The sequence below is a fragment of the Rhinolophus hipposideros genome (assembly GCF_964194185.1).
Source record: "Rhinolophus hipposideros genome assembly, chromosome: 22".
Classification (NCBI taxonomy): Eukaryota; Metazoa; Chordata; class Mammalia; order Chiroptera; family Rhinolophidae; genus Rhinolophus; species Rhinolophus hipposideros.
This window is the reverse complement of record NC_138068.1, coordinates 40623898-40640307: the sequence shown is the minus strand read 5'-3', so window position 1 is coordinate 40640307 and position 16410 is coordinate 40623898. Positions and strand designations below refer to the sequence as shown.

Below are 16410 nucleotides of genomic sequence, written 5' to 3'. Positions count from 1 at the left end.
GATTTTCCTGTTTCTCTATCGATGTTTACTTGGTCTGCTGTGCTTCTTATAGTCAGGTGATGATTTTGACGCACAGTTTGACAAATTTTTGCAGTGTTTTCATCAGTTCTGCTTGTTACTGGCCTCCCCGAGCTCTCTTCATTAGTGACACATTCTCTCCCCTCAGAAAAACGTTTAATCCATTTGTACACTGCCGTTTTTTTCATGACATTATCTCCATAAACTTGGACTAGCATGTCCCTGATTTCACTTCCATTCTTGACAAGTTTAATTTAAGCTTTATTTGCTGCTCTTATTCAAGCGCAGACATTCTCGAGACGGCACACAAAAACACATAAAAACCACTCAGCAAGACACTGCCACACGTTGACAGGAACACAGCTGTGAGACACTGATATACCAAGGTTATGAAACCTTATCAAGCTGTTTGTACAGTGCTGCCGATGTTAGCACACGGTGGCAAGTTCCCAAATTTAATTGTCAGACCTTATATACACTGAAAACTACGAACATTGCTATAAAAAATTTAAAAAGCACCTAAATAAATGGGAATATATTTATTTTCTTGGATTAGAATACTTAATATTGTTAAGAGGGCGATAATCCCCAAATAGATTTACAGATTCAACACAATCTCTATCAAAATCCCAATGAATGGCCTTTCTTGCAGAAATGGAAGAAAATGATCCTAAAATTCATATTCCGTTTCAGGGGACCTTGAAAAGCCAACACACTCTTGAAAAAGAAGAACAAGGTTAGAGGATTCACAGTTCCCCCTATTTCAATACTTACTCCAAAGTTACAGTAATCAGAACAGTGTGGTACTGGTGAAAGGTTAGCCATACAGATCAATGAAGTCCAGAAATAAACCCCGTATATCTATGGTCAACTGATTTTCAACAAAGGTGCCAAGACATTCGGTGGGAAAGAATAGTCTCTTCAACAAATGGTGCTGGAACAACTGGATATCCGCATGCAAAAGGATGAAGTTGGACTCTTACCTCATACCATATACAAAAATTAATTCAAAATGGACCCAAGACCTAAATATAGAGCTAAAACTATAAAGCTCAGGAAAAAAGATAGGAGTAAATTGTTGTGATCTTGGATTTTGCAATGGATTCTTAGATATGACACCCAAAGCACAAGCAACAAAAGAAAAACAAGTGGATAAATTGTACTTTATCAAAATTAAAATATTTTATGCATCAAAGGACACTATCGATAGCAAATGAAAAGATAGCCTACAAAATGGTAGAAAATGTTTGTGAATCATATCTGATAAAGGTCTAGGGCAAAGATTGTATGAAGAAGTTTTGCAACTCAACAACAGAAAGATAAACTTCCCGATTTAAAAATGGGTGAAGGACTTAGACTCCGAAGGACTTAGACATTTTCTCCAATGAAGATATAATAATGGCTGTAAGCAAATGGAAAGATGTTCACCTCATTAGTCACACCAGGGAAATGCAAATCAAAGCCACAGTGAGATACCATTTTACAATTATTTGGTTAGCTGTATTTTTTTTAAATGATAGAAAATAACAAAAGAGGAAGTGGAAAAATTGGGCCCTCATACGTTACTGGTAAGAATGTAAAATGGTACAGCTGCTACAGAAAGTTTGTCAGTTCCTCAAAAGTTAAACATAAAATAGTATATTAACCAGTGTTGTGCAGGAGACCCTGCTTGCTGCACCATTTGTTGTGCGGGAGACCCTGCTTGCTCCGCCATTTGTCGTGCAGGGCGGCCTGCGGGACCTCTGGTCCTGCTCCCCACATAAGAACGCAGGATATGGCTAGGCCAAAAAGGAACACCCATGGAGCCATAGATAGGGGAGTCATACCACTATATTCTCTCTGGCGGCCTGGCGAGACACACGCAGTAGTAGCCACACGATCCACAGTCCGCCATTCACTTCTCTGCCTGCCAACCAACCAACCAATCAACGCAGCCCTGCAGTTACATCAGTAGCCAAATGGCTAACCGGTTACAGCTGATGGCCAACCAATCACAGTTGATGGTCATTCACTACTCGAGGCAGCACCTCCTCACGCGAGGCCCAGAGCCTGGAAACTGCTCTCTGGGACTCTGTTCCCACAACCAGCAATTTCACTCCTGACAACAGGTATTCAAACAAAAACTCGTACAGTATTCACAGTCATCAAAAGGTGGAAACAACCCAAATGTTGATGAAAGGGTAAACCAAATGTGGTCTATCCATGCAATGGAATTTTATTTGGTCAAAAAACGGAATAAAGTATCGCCACATGCTGCAACATGGATGAACCTTGAAAACATATTAAGTGAAAGAAACCAGATTTAAAAAAAATGCCGCATATTATCTGACCCATATTCTGAAATGTCCAGGATAGGCACAGAGACAAACTAGATTAGGTTGCCTGATGGAGGGGGAATGGAGAATGACAGCTAATGGGTAGAAGGTTTCAATTTGGGGTAATGTAATTAAATAGTGGTGATAGTGCACAATTCTCGGAATATACTAAAAACTACTGAGTTGTACACTTCTACAGGGTGAATTTTATCATATATAAATTATATCTCAATAAAGCTCTTACAAGAAAAAAGCAGTTAAGCTGATGACATATTAACTCCAGCATAAAATAAAATCCATGTAGTTTTCTTTAAATCCATTAATCAATCTCCCCTTTTTCCTGAAGCAGACAGTCTTCATCAGTATAAAGACTAGCAGAGTCTTTCTTTACAGATGAGAGGTTAATTATAAAACAACCATAAACAATATTCAGGGCTCTCCTTTAGGGCTTGAGGGTTACAAAGACTTTCTCTGCCTCACTGTTTTACCTCTGAAATCCTGATGGCATGCAAATGGTCAAAGCAGCTTCTGTAGCCATGAGAAGTTTGTTTCGTGCTGGTCACTCCCTTCCCCTTCACATGCTGCTGTCAGGGTCTTCTCCATGGCTTTTTTGTTTTGTTTTGTTTTTTTTTAGTTTCAGGTTTACAAAACAATGTAATAGTTAGACATTTATACTCCTCACAAAGTGATAACTCCCTCCCCCAATCTACTACCCCTCTGACATTGTATATAGCTGTTACAATTCCATAGCATTTTCTTGTGTTGAGAAGTACCAGGTGATTTTGTTTCTCCAGCCACAGAACCAATTACTTTAACTTGTCATCTTTCTCCTGGCTTTGATAACATAGTTATACCCAGAGAAGTCACATTTGTCCAGCACTTATAAAAATCTCTGTTTTTTTCTCCAAATAGATTATACAATACTTGGCCATTTTAGCAGATAATGGATAGGACATGCCATATATTCCTTGGCTTGGATCTTGAGAGTAATTTTTAAGCTTTATCCTGCTATATTTTTATTTCCGGTGACTTTTCTATAAGTTTAATGCTCCTGACATGATCTGCTATGCTTTGTCCAAAGGCCATATCATAAAAGCTTTATTTTATTTAAATTTTTTAAAACTGGGGAATATTGGGGAGCAGCGTGTTTCTCCAAGTCCCATCGGCTCCAAGTCGCTGTCCTTCAATCTAGTTGTGGAGGGCGCAGCTCAGCTCCAAGTCCAGTCGCTGTTTTCAATCTTTAGTTGCAGTGGTGCAGCCCACCATTCCGTGCAGGAATTGACCTTGTTGTTGAGAGCTCGCGCTCTAACCAGCTGAGCCATCAGGCCACCCCTCTGGAAGCTCAGTGGCAGCTCGTTGTCGTCAATCTAGTTGTGGAGGACACAGCTCACTGGCCCATGTGGGAATCAAACCAGCAACTCTGTTGTTCAGAGCTCACACTCTAACCAACTGAGCCATCCGGAGGCCCTAAACACTTTATTTTTGTCAACAAAAACTACTACCTGAATCAGTGTAGAGCATGAAGAGGCCAGGGAGCCTCTTGTGGTATGGAAAGGATGTCTTTGTGTGCGTGATGAAGGAGCAGAGACCCACTAGCAGAAGCGAGAGAACCTGACCTTGGTACTTCAGATATGTTCTTCTGATAACTAGAACCTTTTTGTCACTCCGCATTTCTGAGCTTTGCCCATATAATTGATACTTACAAATATATCCTGGAGATACTGCAGGATTTTGACTGCCTTTTTTATTGTTAAAGAAAGCTTAAATTATATCCAGGTTTAGTGCTAACAGTATCCCTTTGTATTCAAATTTTTTGATAATTAATAATTCAATTTGGATGTGGAATGAGTGTACCTTTTTATTAACCAGGTTAGTGGGATAACCAGATCCAATATTCCCCATTTTACCAAACAAAAGAGCTTCCTGTAGAATTTTTTAGATAAAAGACAGGTATCTTCCTTAAAAAATAACAAAATTGTGTAGCATTTTAGTTTTCTTAAATTAAAAAGTTAAAGGAGGAATTCAGTGATTTTTGCATATGTAGATTTTATTTCTTAACAATTCCATTTGGCTTCCTGGAAGGTCTGAGTGATTTTAGGTGGAATAACCAGATCTGTGTGCTCCTAAGGAGCAGGCGTGAGTCCGCTAAGGAAAGAAGGGAGACAGATGGCTGGCTATTGTGTTACAACCATCATCTGCTGGGCCATGAGCAAATATTAAGTGAATAATATATGTGTAATTGGTGTGAAAGTACAGTTGCAACATTTCTAATTCCAATTTAAGGAGGGCTACTTCTTGCACATTTGTATTTCACAGAATACTATATTGAAATGTTTTTTGTTTTCAGGGTTAATCCATTTTAAACTGCTTTAAAGTGAACATTTTCCCTCATTTTTGACACCACTGTGCAATATTTTGAATTGAAATGGCCTGTAATGGCCCTTTTTTATTTTCCATAACAACATGAGCACTAAATTATAGCTGTGCAATTATGTAAACAATAGAAATGCTTCCAGAATGAATCCTTCCTTTTAAATTTTCATTTTGTGTAATTGTTGGAAGGTTTGGAACCATAATAAACAAACTTATTTTACACATTTGTCGTTCTAAAGGTCAATTATAAGAGAACTAAAGAAACAACACTATGCAAAACGAATAAACCAATTTCTGTTGCCATCACCATATGTTTTTCTTATCACTTATGGTTTTTCCAGTTACTGTGTACATAGCATTCAATTAAAGCGATTCATTTACCGGGCTGAATGTGGTTTGTGTTTATAGAACTGTGCTTTGAAGGAGAGGAAACAACACGCCTCTATTTGAATTACCTGATTTTTTGTACGATCAGTGATGAGAGACAGATGTTCTCACCAGTTACTTTCTCATAAACCTGAATCTTGTGATAAGCTGCACATTCAAAATTATCATTTTACAATCTGGTTATCACACTCAGGATGTAGCATACATGTGGACTTTTAACAAAAAATGAGAAAAATACTAGTTTTGTGATCTGTTCACTATATTATAGCATGTTGAAGAATGAATTTTATTGCCTTTGAACAAAAGCTTGTGAAAACTTTTTGTCTGTTTGAAACTGATCAGTTTTCAAGAATAAACTTCCTATTTTAGAGTCCATTTTTGGTTGAGCTTATTGTTTTTAGTATGTTTAGAGTGTGAAAAAGAAACTGATTTTTGCTATCAGACTCACTTGTTTGGGGTAAATTCTAGAACTCCTTAGAATGTAGAAAATTCAAAAGTATCATTTTCCCTTTTTTATTTTGCTTATACACTATGGCTAATTGTTGTAATGCTTTGCTAAGGATGTTATTTGGCAGCGTTAATTTCTAGGGTTTTTAATTTCTGGGTTAATCTAAGAGATGTATTTGTGCCCCCTTTGAAATGTTTTAAAATGTTCTTTCTGAATATCAGCAAAACAGTAAGCAGTTCACTGAATTATCCAAAGTAAATTCTAGAAAGTGAAATCTTTCATAGTCCTTCCAGTTTTGGGGGAAAAAAATTCTTTCTTGTCACTGTTTACTTCTGTATGGTCCTTTCCAGTTTACAGAGGCATGTGTTCACATGTACCATTCCATTAGATACAGCTCTGTAAAGGTTGAAATCATCCCATTTTATGGAAGAGAAATGTGAAGCTCTACGCATGACATGATCTTCCCACAATCACAGACACTGGGCCTTGAATCCAGGCCTCGTGGTCCCCCTTCTAGAGAAGAGTTGTTCACTGGTGGTCACAATGGAGGTAGCAATGAATAGCATCAAGTTGCATGGTGGGAAAGGGGCCAGTCCTTGGCCCCTTTCCAGACTCTCTTGGGTAGGCAGACTGGAGCAGGTACAGAATTTCTCTCACACCACAGTAAGCTGCACACCACCCTTTTCAACAAGGAGAGCCTCCATCTGACAGTGAGTTAGCAAAAATTGAGTAGTCTTGGTTTACTGTTATTGTACTGATTTAAGGATTATTTTCTGTTTATGACACTAGTTTTTCCAGAATAAACTTAAAGTTCAAAAAAGTAAGTTACTTTGAAAAACAAAGAATGTTCACTTTGGATGTGGACATGACAAACAACGTGAGGTTGTACGTGAATAATTGACGTTTGGGAAGTGCCATTCTATGCTGTCTATAAAGCCCTGGAGACTGTGAAGAAAGTTTCAGAGTCTCAAGATTTTAATTTTTCCAAAGATTCCAGTTACAGCTGTGATCTTAATGTATCACGGGGAAAGTGAAAGAAAGATTCTACTAGAAATGAGTGGAGCATTTTGTGGATGTCTCTCTCAGGTATATACACCTGCTCTTTTGAGTACTACATAGTTATTGCTAACTTTAAAATGTCGTCCCAAAGCTACAATGTTAGGGTTGTTCCATTTCAGCGTGGATAGGCAAGATAAGCAGGCACGTGGCCGTAACATGGCTGGCTGGCCCATGTCCCCTCCTTAACCCCCACGTTAACCTGCTCCAGTGCTATCTTTAACTGGCCACAGCAGCACAGGCTCCGCCTCTCCTAGGGGTGTCTTGTGGGTGGCAGGGTAGGGTAGGCTAGCCATCTGTTATTTTGCCCTCTCTCTCCAATCATCTTGCCCATAGAAACAGGTTCTGTTGAAGTGACTGGCCAAGGTCCAGGAGGTGGAGAACCGTGGCTGCATGCATTGCTGCTGTCTTTAGTAGGCATCTTAGTAAGTTTTTGTAAATGCCCCATTTACAGATCATTGCCTTGACACTTGTGAATCTCATGAAGCAAAATGGATTTCACTTACAGATTCTGGCCTTAACTTATTAAAGGGTTTGGTTCATAATTCCCAAAACCATTTTTTTAAAGTTAAAACTCTAAATTCCATTTGTGAAAATGGCTTATTTAAGCATGGGTAAAGATTTTAAAAATCTGTAGGGTTCAAGGCTTAGTTCCTCATCTCAACAGATGGAATTAACACAAACATAACAGAGTTAACATTGTGGTTGTTTGCATTATTAATCTTTAAATGCATGGCATTCTGCTACCTTGCTAGCCAGGTTTGCACAAATCCTTTCATTGCAGCATATGTCAACAGAAATGTGCTTCCATCTGCTGCGGGATAGCTTGATGCCTGATATTCCGAGACAAGGCCCAGCACAATGCGTACCTCTGTGAGTAATTACAGGTGTGTGGTGAGGAGCCCAGAGCATTAATCAGAGGCTTAATTATGAAAAAGGTGGATCTTTTGTTCCACTTTTGGAGCATGAGTTTACCACACACTTTCTAAACTGCAGCATCCATCTGCTCAGCCCCTTAGAATGTTTGCCTTGGCTGATATGGACCCCAAAGTGTATCAAAGGATGTGATTAAAGCAGGTTTAAACATTAACTTGGAAGAAGTGTGGTTCAGGTTTTTCTTTCCTTCATTTTATCTGTCTGTCTATGTATTTATTTTTGGTATAGGAAAAAGTCTGCTGAAATGCTAACACTTTGAATCGGTACTTGCTGAACTATTTATCACATAAGTTCTAATAGAATAAGCACCGTTCAGTCATTTTAAGGATATAAACAGCACTATTTGTAGAAACTAAATGAGTCCACTGTGAGGGGAAAAATAAGTCTTAAAAAAGATTTTGTGAACACATAACAATTATCTTTTAAGATAAGTTGTTAAATTATGTTATTTTGATTGTGAAGGACTTGTTGCTACTAGAATTCAGCATGTTGCTACTACTTGCCGTAATTTAACCAAATTAAGTTGGGATTATTTTGAAGGATGTTTGACATAGCCATACTGAAATCTGAGAAAAGAAACCAGATTGTTTTTGTATTTTGTGTCTTGTACTTTGAGACTATAGTTTGTATAATGTAAGTCACATAGCTATAGTACTTCAGCATATTTGATCAGTGTGTGTGGCCTAAAACTGCATAAAGGAAGTTTTTGGTTTTCTTACTGATCTCCCTTACACATACACTCACAGATGGTTTCACAGATGTGGCCTGGCCATGGGTGGCATGAATGCTGTCTAGTAATTGAGTCCTGGTCCAGTCTGACACAGGCTAGAATGGGTGACGGCCTCAGAACAGAGCTGGTGGGCAGGGGCCAGCCATCCACCGGTAAGGGGCTGTTCCACCAGGCACAGGAACATCAGGTGTGTGGGCAGTTGATGGTCTTCATACCGCACACTGTGCAAAAGGTGACTGTTGCACTTTGTACTTGTACCTCATGATCACACCTATGCCCAGAGCCACACCGACTACCTAGCCTTAGAGTTTGACCAGTCATATTACCATAGCACTCCATACATTCCCAATTGTTTAACACCTGGAATTACAGAAGAGTGAAAATTTCCATCTCTTTGCCTTTGAGATTTTTTTTAATGTAGCAGTATTATTAACCTTTGAAAATTGAAGAATGTGGAAAATGATAGATGTTTGAAGATTTATTTGTATATTTACCTCAATTCTCCTGTAGTGTGTCCAGGGAGCTCACTTTTAGGTGGAAGAGGGAAGAAGTGTTTAGTCCCAATGGCACAATCAAGATTTTAGATAAGTCATTTTATAGTTTAGTGTCTCCATTCTCTTACATGTAAAATGGGTACAATTGGCCTTGGACTAACTCATCTCCCAGTTCCCCGTTCCAACTGAGAAATTTCTGTGACCTGAGTTCTCTTAGATTATCATACAGTAGTAATGTATAGACTAATTGATTCCTCTGGAATCTTGCTCTTGAAAATTACAATTGTGTTCTCTTCCCTTTTAGGAGATCTTAAACACCATTATAAGGCACTGTCCGCCCCGCTTTTTCTCCCTGGGTTTGCCTGGCTTTTCAATGTTGGTGGGGGACTTTGTCACGGCTGCTGCCAGGGTCCTCGGTACAGACATGCTGGCGGTGAGTATGACAGTGCTCAGTCTCCCAACTCCCAGGAGGCTTCACAGTCACTAACAGGGTTCAGATTTCTCCACTCTTAACAGGTGCTGGCTCATTGCTACGATGTGAAACTGGGCTCTCGGGTAGGTGCCCTGGCAGCTGATGTGTGAAATCATAGGATAAGATGACACACTGGTATTGGAAAGGCGTTTCATCAAAAGGCCAGAATGTGAGAAATCATATCCTCACTAATATTGCAGCACATTTACACAGTCAGAAGCAGGACATGTCTCTTAGAATCTTATTAGCATTTTCCAATAAATGATGGCACAGATACAGATATCCGTAATAAAGAAAGTATTTTAAGTGTACATTATCAGTAAGGCATTTTTTTTCATTACTGTCTTGATTATTAGAACTCTAGTAGAAAATATTTCCTTAAAATATTGTAACATTAAAGTTTTAACCAGAAAATGAATGTATTTTTCTCATTAATGTGCTAAATTCTTAGAGGAAAAAAATTAGAAATAAGTGAACTAAATGGGCATTACGGGCTATAAAAAGAATTTACTTGCAGTCTCTACGTTTACTTCCTATTAGGGCAGTGTCTTGATTCCTTTAGAGACAATACTCTTATACGTTTATATTTAAAGGGCTTCTCACATTTGTGCTCTGTACAACTGTTACCTGTTCAGACGCGTTTTTTTTTTTCTCTTCCAATGGTGTAAATAAAATTAGCTTAACTGCTGGCGAGTGACTTGTATTGAAATCAGTAGGAGTATCTAGCTACCTAAATTTTGTTGACACATTGTTACTTTTTCACTCTACTGATTTCTTTTGTGCAGGTTAAATTTAAACTCCAACCCTGGGTTTTAACTTAAATAGCTTTTTAATACTTTGTATAGTTGGTATTTCCTGGTAGTATTTTCATGTACTTTTCCGTTTAAGGATAAATTTAAAAGCAAAAGGAAGGGAAAAAAGCAACAAAAGGGAAGGATGAAAGAAGAAAAAAGGAAGAAAAATGCTGAATTTGTTCAACTGTTTTTTTTGTAAAGACTATGACAACTTTAAATACTTCGTTATTTCTGAAAAAGATTTTAGGGTAATCATTCTCAAAGAACCTTCAAATTTAGTTTCAGCCATTCACATCAACAGCGAAAAACTTACAGGATATAGGAAGGGAAATCATGCTTCTTTATTGAAATTTTTCTTGCTCTAATAGTTTCCTGTGAAAATGGGGGCACCCTTTCTAGAGATAATATCATGCATGGTGGTCATTCTCTGTGGAAACTCTTTTGGCTAGATGAGCTATTAAAGTAGCCTTCCAAAACATTTTTTTGAGAGAGAAAATAGGAGAATGTGAATATAAGAGTTACATAAAGGAACAGTAACTCTTTGAATTGCTCTCTTCGTTTAAACTTGAGGTTTAAAACTGTAGGGGAACTGGTGAGAGGTATTTATATGTGGCACACCTGCTCAGTCAAAATTTTCAGTTAATACAGTTAATTACAAGTTTGAGGTACCCCTCCCCTACAGACCTGCCCTGCTGAGTCTGAGGGAGAGAAATGCATACATAGGTCACCAGAAGATGGGTAGAAGTTTGTGCTCAGCAAACATCATTTGTAATAGCCAAATACCTAGAACCAACCCAAATGTCCATCAACAACAGAACAGATAAATTGTGGTGTGCAAAAAAGATAGAATACCACATATAATTTCTTTCCATTCTAGACCCTGGAAGTTATCTATCCTTGAACAATATACTTAAATCCATGGACTTCGTTTTCCTATGTGTAAATTGGGGCTCACCATAGGCTCAGTGCTTACACAAAGAATGTGTTTAGGTTTACTATATTCTTTGAATAAATCTGTGCAACAGCTCTTTATTTTAAAGATCAAATGTTTTGCATTTGGTTGTCAGGTAGTCTAGCATTCCATCTATAAGGCCACAGTGCAAGTCAGGCTTACACACTACACAGTAGTTAAGGCTGCTCAGGGAAAAGAACCAACGAAGTCTAAACCAAGGCTGTCTGATGGAAAGAGCAGCAGTTAGTAAGAGCTAACAAAGCAAGTCTGTTTGAGAAACATTTACCATGGACCTACTATGTGCCAGGACCTGGCCTACGTGAGTTTGACAGGGTCCCTACCCTTGAAATCAGATGGGTAAACTAAGTATTAATAGTTGCACTTAGTTATAAGCTAAGTATTAATAGTTCCTAGCAACTACAGTAGAATCACATCCAAAACCCCGGGGGAACCAATACAGGAATAGTTCAGTCTGCTTAGTGGAAGGTGAAGGGGAAGACATGCATTAGAAAAGTCTTCATAGAAGAAGTGATTCTGCACCAGAAACCTGAAAGACGATTAGTAAGTGAGGACAGCAGCAGCCGTCCCTTATTTCAAGGCAATATTTATTGAGCATCCACTGAGGTGGAGAAGTGATGAAGACTAACTCCTGCCTTCACAGGAGATACAAACATTAAATGAATATATAACACAACAGGAAGTCATGATTGTAAAATAACAACCAAAAAAATACAAAACGGGTGCTGGAGAACACAGATGTGGAATGACACAATGTCTTGAATTTGCTTTAAAATATTGAAAGTAGAAACTTTTAAGTGAATTTTAAATCTTGAAATGAAAAATGAAAGGGAGTTAGATGAGGTAAGATGGTAAAATCTTAAATCTAGGTATTGAGTATATGGATATAACATTCTCCTTTTACATTCAAAGATTTTCTTAACAAAAATAAAGAAAAGTAAAAACAGCAGATAAGAGGACAGGGACAGAGTGATGGAGGCAGGGTAATGTTACACAGAATTACAGAACTCTGGGGTAAGGTGAAACTTGTCAGTATGAGATGCCCTCTCATCCCCCGAGTGGAGATGCCAAACAAGCAGTCAGATCTACAAATGTGGACTTCAGGAAGGAAGTCTGGGCTGCAGAGATTTGTCGGGGAGTAGGCAACATGTTGGAGGCATTTAACTCCATGGGTCTGGATATCCTGTGGGTCTAGATCTAAGAGAAGAGGGCAGAGAGCTGTGCTCAGAGTCCCAGAGTGTAGATCCTGAGGAAATGAGGAGTTCCAGCATGGACGCTGTCAGATCTCCTCGGGAACCAAAAAGGTATCCCAGAGGCCAAATGGCAGCAATTGCACCCAGTGCCACTGAGGGGTCAGGTGAGGTAAGGCCTAGATGGTGACCATTGTGGAGGTCATGTGACAAGAAACTGTGCTCACTGACCGACTTTGTCAAATCTTCACATTTTGCTGTAGGAATTTAAAATCTTTGCATTTATAAATGGAATAAAACATTAAAGATATAGTGTCTTCATCCCCGATGCCATTGGTCCGTTCAGAGCTGTCATTACTCTTGGCCACCTATACTTCAGTGACTACGTGATATTCTCTACCTGATAGTATCCATTCGCATCACACTCCTGCTTGGGTTAGGAATCTGATGGTATCACTCCTCAGATGGAATGAGATGAGAACTGTGCCACGTGGCCTGTGGATCTCTTCCCAGGTAGCCCTGATGCCTTTCTCAGACTCCTTGCACTGAGGACCCCGCCCCAGCACCTGCTTGCACACTGCCATGTTCTCTGGGCTCTGTGCATGAGACCTTTTACAGTTCAGTGGGTCCCCTGAATGTCTTTGCCTTTTCCATTCCCACTGCTGCAATGTGCCTCTTCCTCCTCACTTCAGTTTCTTGCTCTCCACCTGCCTGGCTGGCTCCCACTCCACTACGTGACTCTTAGCCACAGTTTGTTTTAGTGCTTCCTAACCACCCTGAGCAGAAAAAATCATTGTCTCATCTTGGTTCCCATAATTCTCTCTCTGTGGTTTATATTGTCTTTCATTTACCTGTGTGCTGGTGAGAATCAGGCTAAGTAAAAAATGAATGCACTGGGCTCCCATGATATTGGCAGTGTGTGGCTCTTGTAGTACTTGCTTCATTGAATTATATATGTGTTATTTGTCTCTTCTCCCCAATCCCACACTACCACCCTGCCATTGCTCTGAGGGAGGGAAGCTCTCTTTCATTTTATATTCAAGTGTTTAACAGCATAGGCCCAGAGTGAACCCAGGAGTTAGATGGCCTCAGCAGTTCAAACCATGTCTATCATTTGAAAAAACTACTTAATTTCTCTAAGCCTCAATTTTTTCACCTGTAAAATGGAAATGATAATGGTATCCACTTCTTCATTGGGTTGTTGAGGGTATTCCATGAGGAAATGCTTGTACAGCACAGAGTGAGAACTCCTGAAGTGTTAGGTGCCTTTGTTCTAATCATGAAATAAAAGTAGATAGGCTGAGGGATGGATTAACTGATGCGTGGGCGGATGGATGACATACCTTTGTAATCCTGGTGCATGCCCCCATTCTTGGTTAAACATTGCTGCTACCATGTTTCCCCCAAAACAAGACCTAGCCGGACCATCAGCTCTAATGCGTCTTTTGGAACAGACATTAATATAAGACCCAGTCTTATATTATTACTATAAGACCCGGTCAATATAATATAAATATATAATGTAATGTAATACCGGGTCTTATTTTACTATGTTATAAGACCCAGTATAATATAATGTGATGTGATGTGATGTGATGTGATGTGATATAATATGATATAATATATAATAAATATAATACTGGGTCTTATATTAATTTTTGCTCCAAAAGGCGCATTAGAGCTTATTGTCTAGTAGGTTTTATTTTGGGGGAAACATAGTAGTAAGTGTTGGGTGAATTGAAATCTAGTGAAATGCCTCCTCTAATATATACCTAATTCCAATAATGACAAACATGATTTTGTATCTCAGTAGATGTCAGACACTATATGTTATTTTGTAAAGTAGTTCTTGGTGAAACAGGAAATTTGGTAGATGGTGTCTTCTCTCTTTCCCTACCATCTGGTAGTTATCCCAACCCCTCTTCCTTATGAATTTTCATTAACTGTCTTCATAGTAAAACTAATGTTAAGTTGATATCATTTACCCTGCTTTGTCAAAAGCATTAACACTGAAAAAAAAAAAAAAGATAAAAACAATTGTGACTGAGTCATTTACTTTTCTGCAGATCATTTTTTACAATGCTTGTTTATATCCAAGTATGGTGCTATTTTCCATTTCTTGGAAACTTGCTTTTTCATTTAGGCAAAACCTCTCGCTTAAATATTCACCTGGGGGGAAATAACCAGGCATAGTTTGATATTTCTTATCTGGGATAAAATAATTATAAAGACTCCCTTTCAAAACCATGAAAAAGTAAAACATGTTGTTTCTTATCTAAAATTTCTAACTTACCAAAAGAAAAATGTGTGTTTCACTTTTTTTCTGTGCAGGCACCTCGTTCTGAAGCTCTCACCATTCTTGGCTCTCTCGTCTGCTTTCCAAATATCTACCGGGAGATCCCTTTGCTGCAGTCAGTGCCGGAAGTTAGTGAAGTCATTACAGGAACTGAAGATGTCAAGGTACATAATGCATTTGATAATTCTATCTATGTGGCTATCTCTTCCATTATTATACTGTGATCAAATTATCCCTGAAAGTTTTGCTGTGTCATTTAATGTTTCAACACTTGTTTGTTTTCTCTTTCTTTTTTCTTTTAGAAGGCTGTTTTAGGGGAATAAATGTGTCAGATTCAGAGCATACCTGTTGCAGTTACAACTGATAGGATTCTCAGGTGTTTTTTATCACACCTGTTTATCATGCCTATGGGTCATAATTATGTAATGAATTCTGCTTTATAATAATTTCATTAGTTTAATTATACTGCATTATATGTCAAGTAAATTTATAAGACATCATTGAAGTAAGCTAAATATTCAATCCTGTTGTTGGCCTGATTAAATACAACTAATAATTTGAAACTCCAAATTATTGTTTGGAGAATAAAAGTAAGCATGTGTTCTCCCCTCAGTGGACTTTCGGGCAAACAAAAATGCTTTTCAAATCCCAGAATCAGTCAATTTCTCTAGAGTACATAATTACAATATATAATTCAATGTACAATATATAATCCAATTAAAGTAAAAGAAAACCAAGATTTTCCTATCTGGAAGTCTCATTTACTTTGCTAGGTTTCTGTTGTATACCCAGAAACTCTATTCTCTAGGCTGGCTTAATTGCCCAGGGGGCTCCCCGCAGCCCTGTCTTTCCTTCCCCCAGGATATCCCTGATGGGAGGCTCTCCAGAGCAACCTGTTCCTTCAGTAGCTTCTGTCTGCCTAGAACACGATCAGAACATGTGGGAAACCAACTACTAAACAAAGTTTTTATCTTACTTAATTTTGTTTTTAGCATTACCTCATAAATATTTTACTGAAGAATGCCACGGAGGAACCAAGTGAATATGCAAGGTAAATGCTGAATAAAGGGAAACTGTTTTACAATTTTAAGATACATATTTATGTGTAAACACTTTATGTTAATAAATACTTATTTTTTTTACATTATTCTTATATACACTAAAAAGTATACCAAGAATTAGTTCAGTAAAATGCTTTACTTAATTTTTTCGTTACAAATTTTTTTCAATTTCCATTTTGATTCCTTCATTGAGTTATGATTTATATAGAAACATTTCTTACTTTCCAAATATATTGTTCTTTCTATTTATCTTTTTGCTACTGATGTCTCAGTTAATTGCATTGTGAATCAGAAATGTCTGCTTGGTAATACTCTTAGACATTGTTGAGATTTGCTTTGTGGCCCTATATGTAGTCATTTTTTGCAAATGTCTCATATATGCCTGAAAAGAGTATATACACTCTTCAGTTTTTGGATGTAGTGTTCTAGATGTGTCTATTTTATTAATATTTTCAGTCATGTCCTTTAAATATTCCATATCTTTTCTAATTTTTTTCATTATTTTGATCATTAACTGAGAAAAAGATGTTAAAATCACCCATTATAATGGCACATTTATCTGTTTCTTCTTATATATCTATCCATTTTTGTTTTATATAGCTATGTTATTATCTGCAAAGAAGTTTAGAATTATTATATCTCTATAGTGAGTGACCCTCTGTATCTCTAATCATTATCTTAAAGACCACTTGTCTGATACGGATTCAGCTATTTTTATGTTCTCTTTTTTTGTAGCTAAAATGAACATTTTTAATTTTATTTTTTTATTAATTTCAGGTGTTCAAAACAACATAATGATTACACATTTACATACCTCACAAATGGATAACCCCAACAAGTCTACTACCCATTTGACACCATACATAGCTA

General features: G+C 37.9%; 1 protein-coding gene across 12 annotated transcripts in view; it reads left to right on the top strand.

Annotated features, from left to right (window-relative positions):
• The window catches only part of RALGAPA2 (Ral GTPase activating protein catalytic subunit alpha 2), a gene marked incomplete at its 3' end in the record, with an annotated part of 326498 nt that overhangs the window by 173004 nt on the left and 137084 nt on the right, over positions 1-16410 (top strand). For all 12 annotated transcript variants that reach the window (XR_013992302.1, XR_013992303.1, XM_081034222.1 and 9 more), the window contains 3 exons: positions 9062-9190; positions 14515-14643; positions 15472-15530. Coding sequence is in view for 10 of the 12 variants with exons in the window: in XM_081034222.1 (XP_080890348.1) it covers positions 9062-9190; positions 14515-14643; positions 15472-15530 (317 nt within the window). The remainder of the gene's footprint in view (positions 1-9061; positions 9191-14514; positions 14644-15471; positions 15531-16410) is intronic.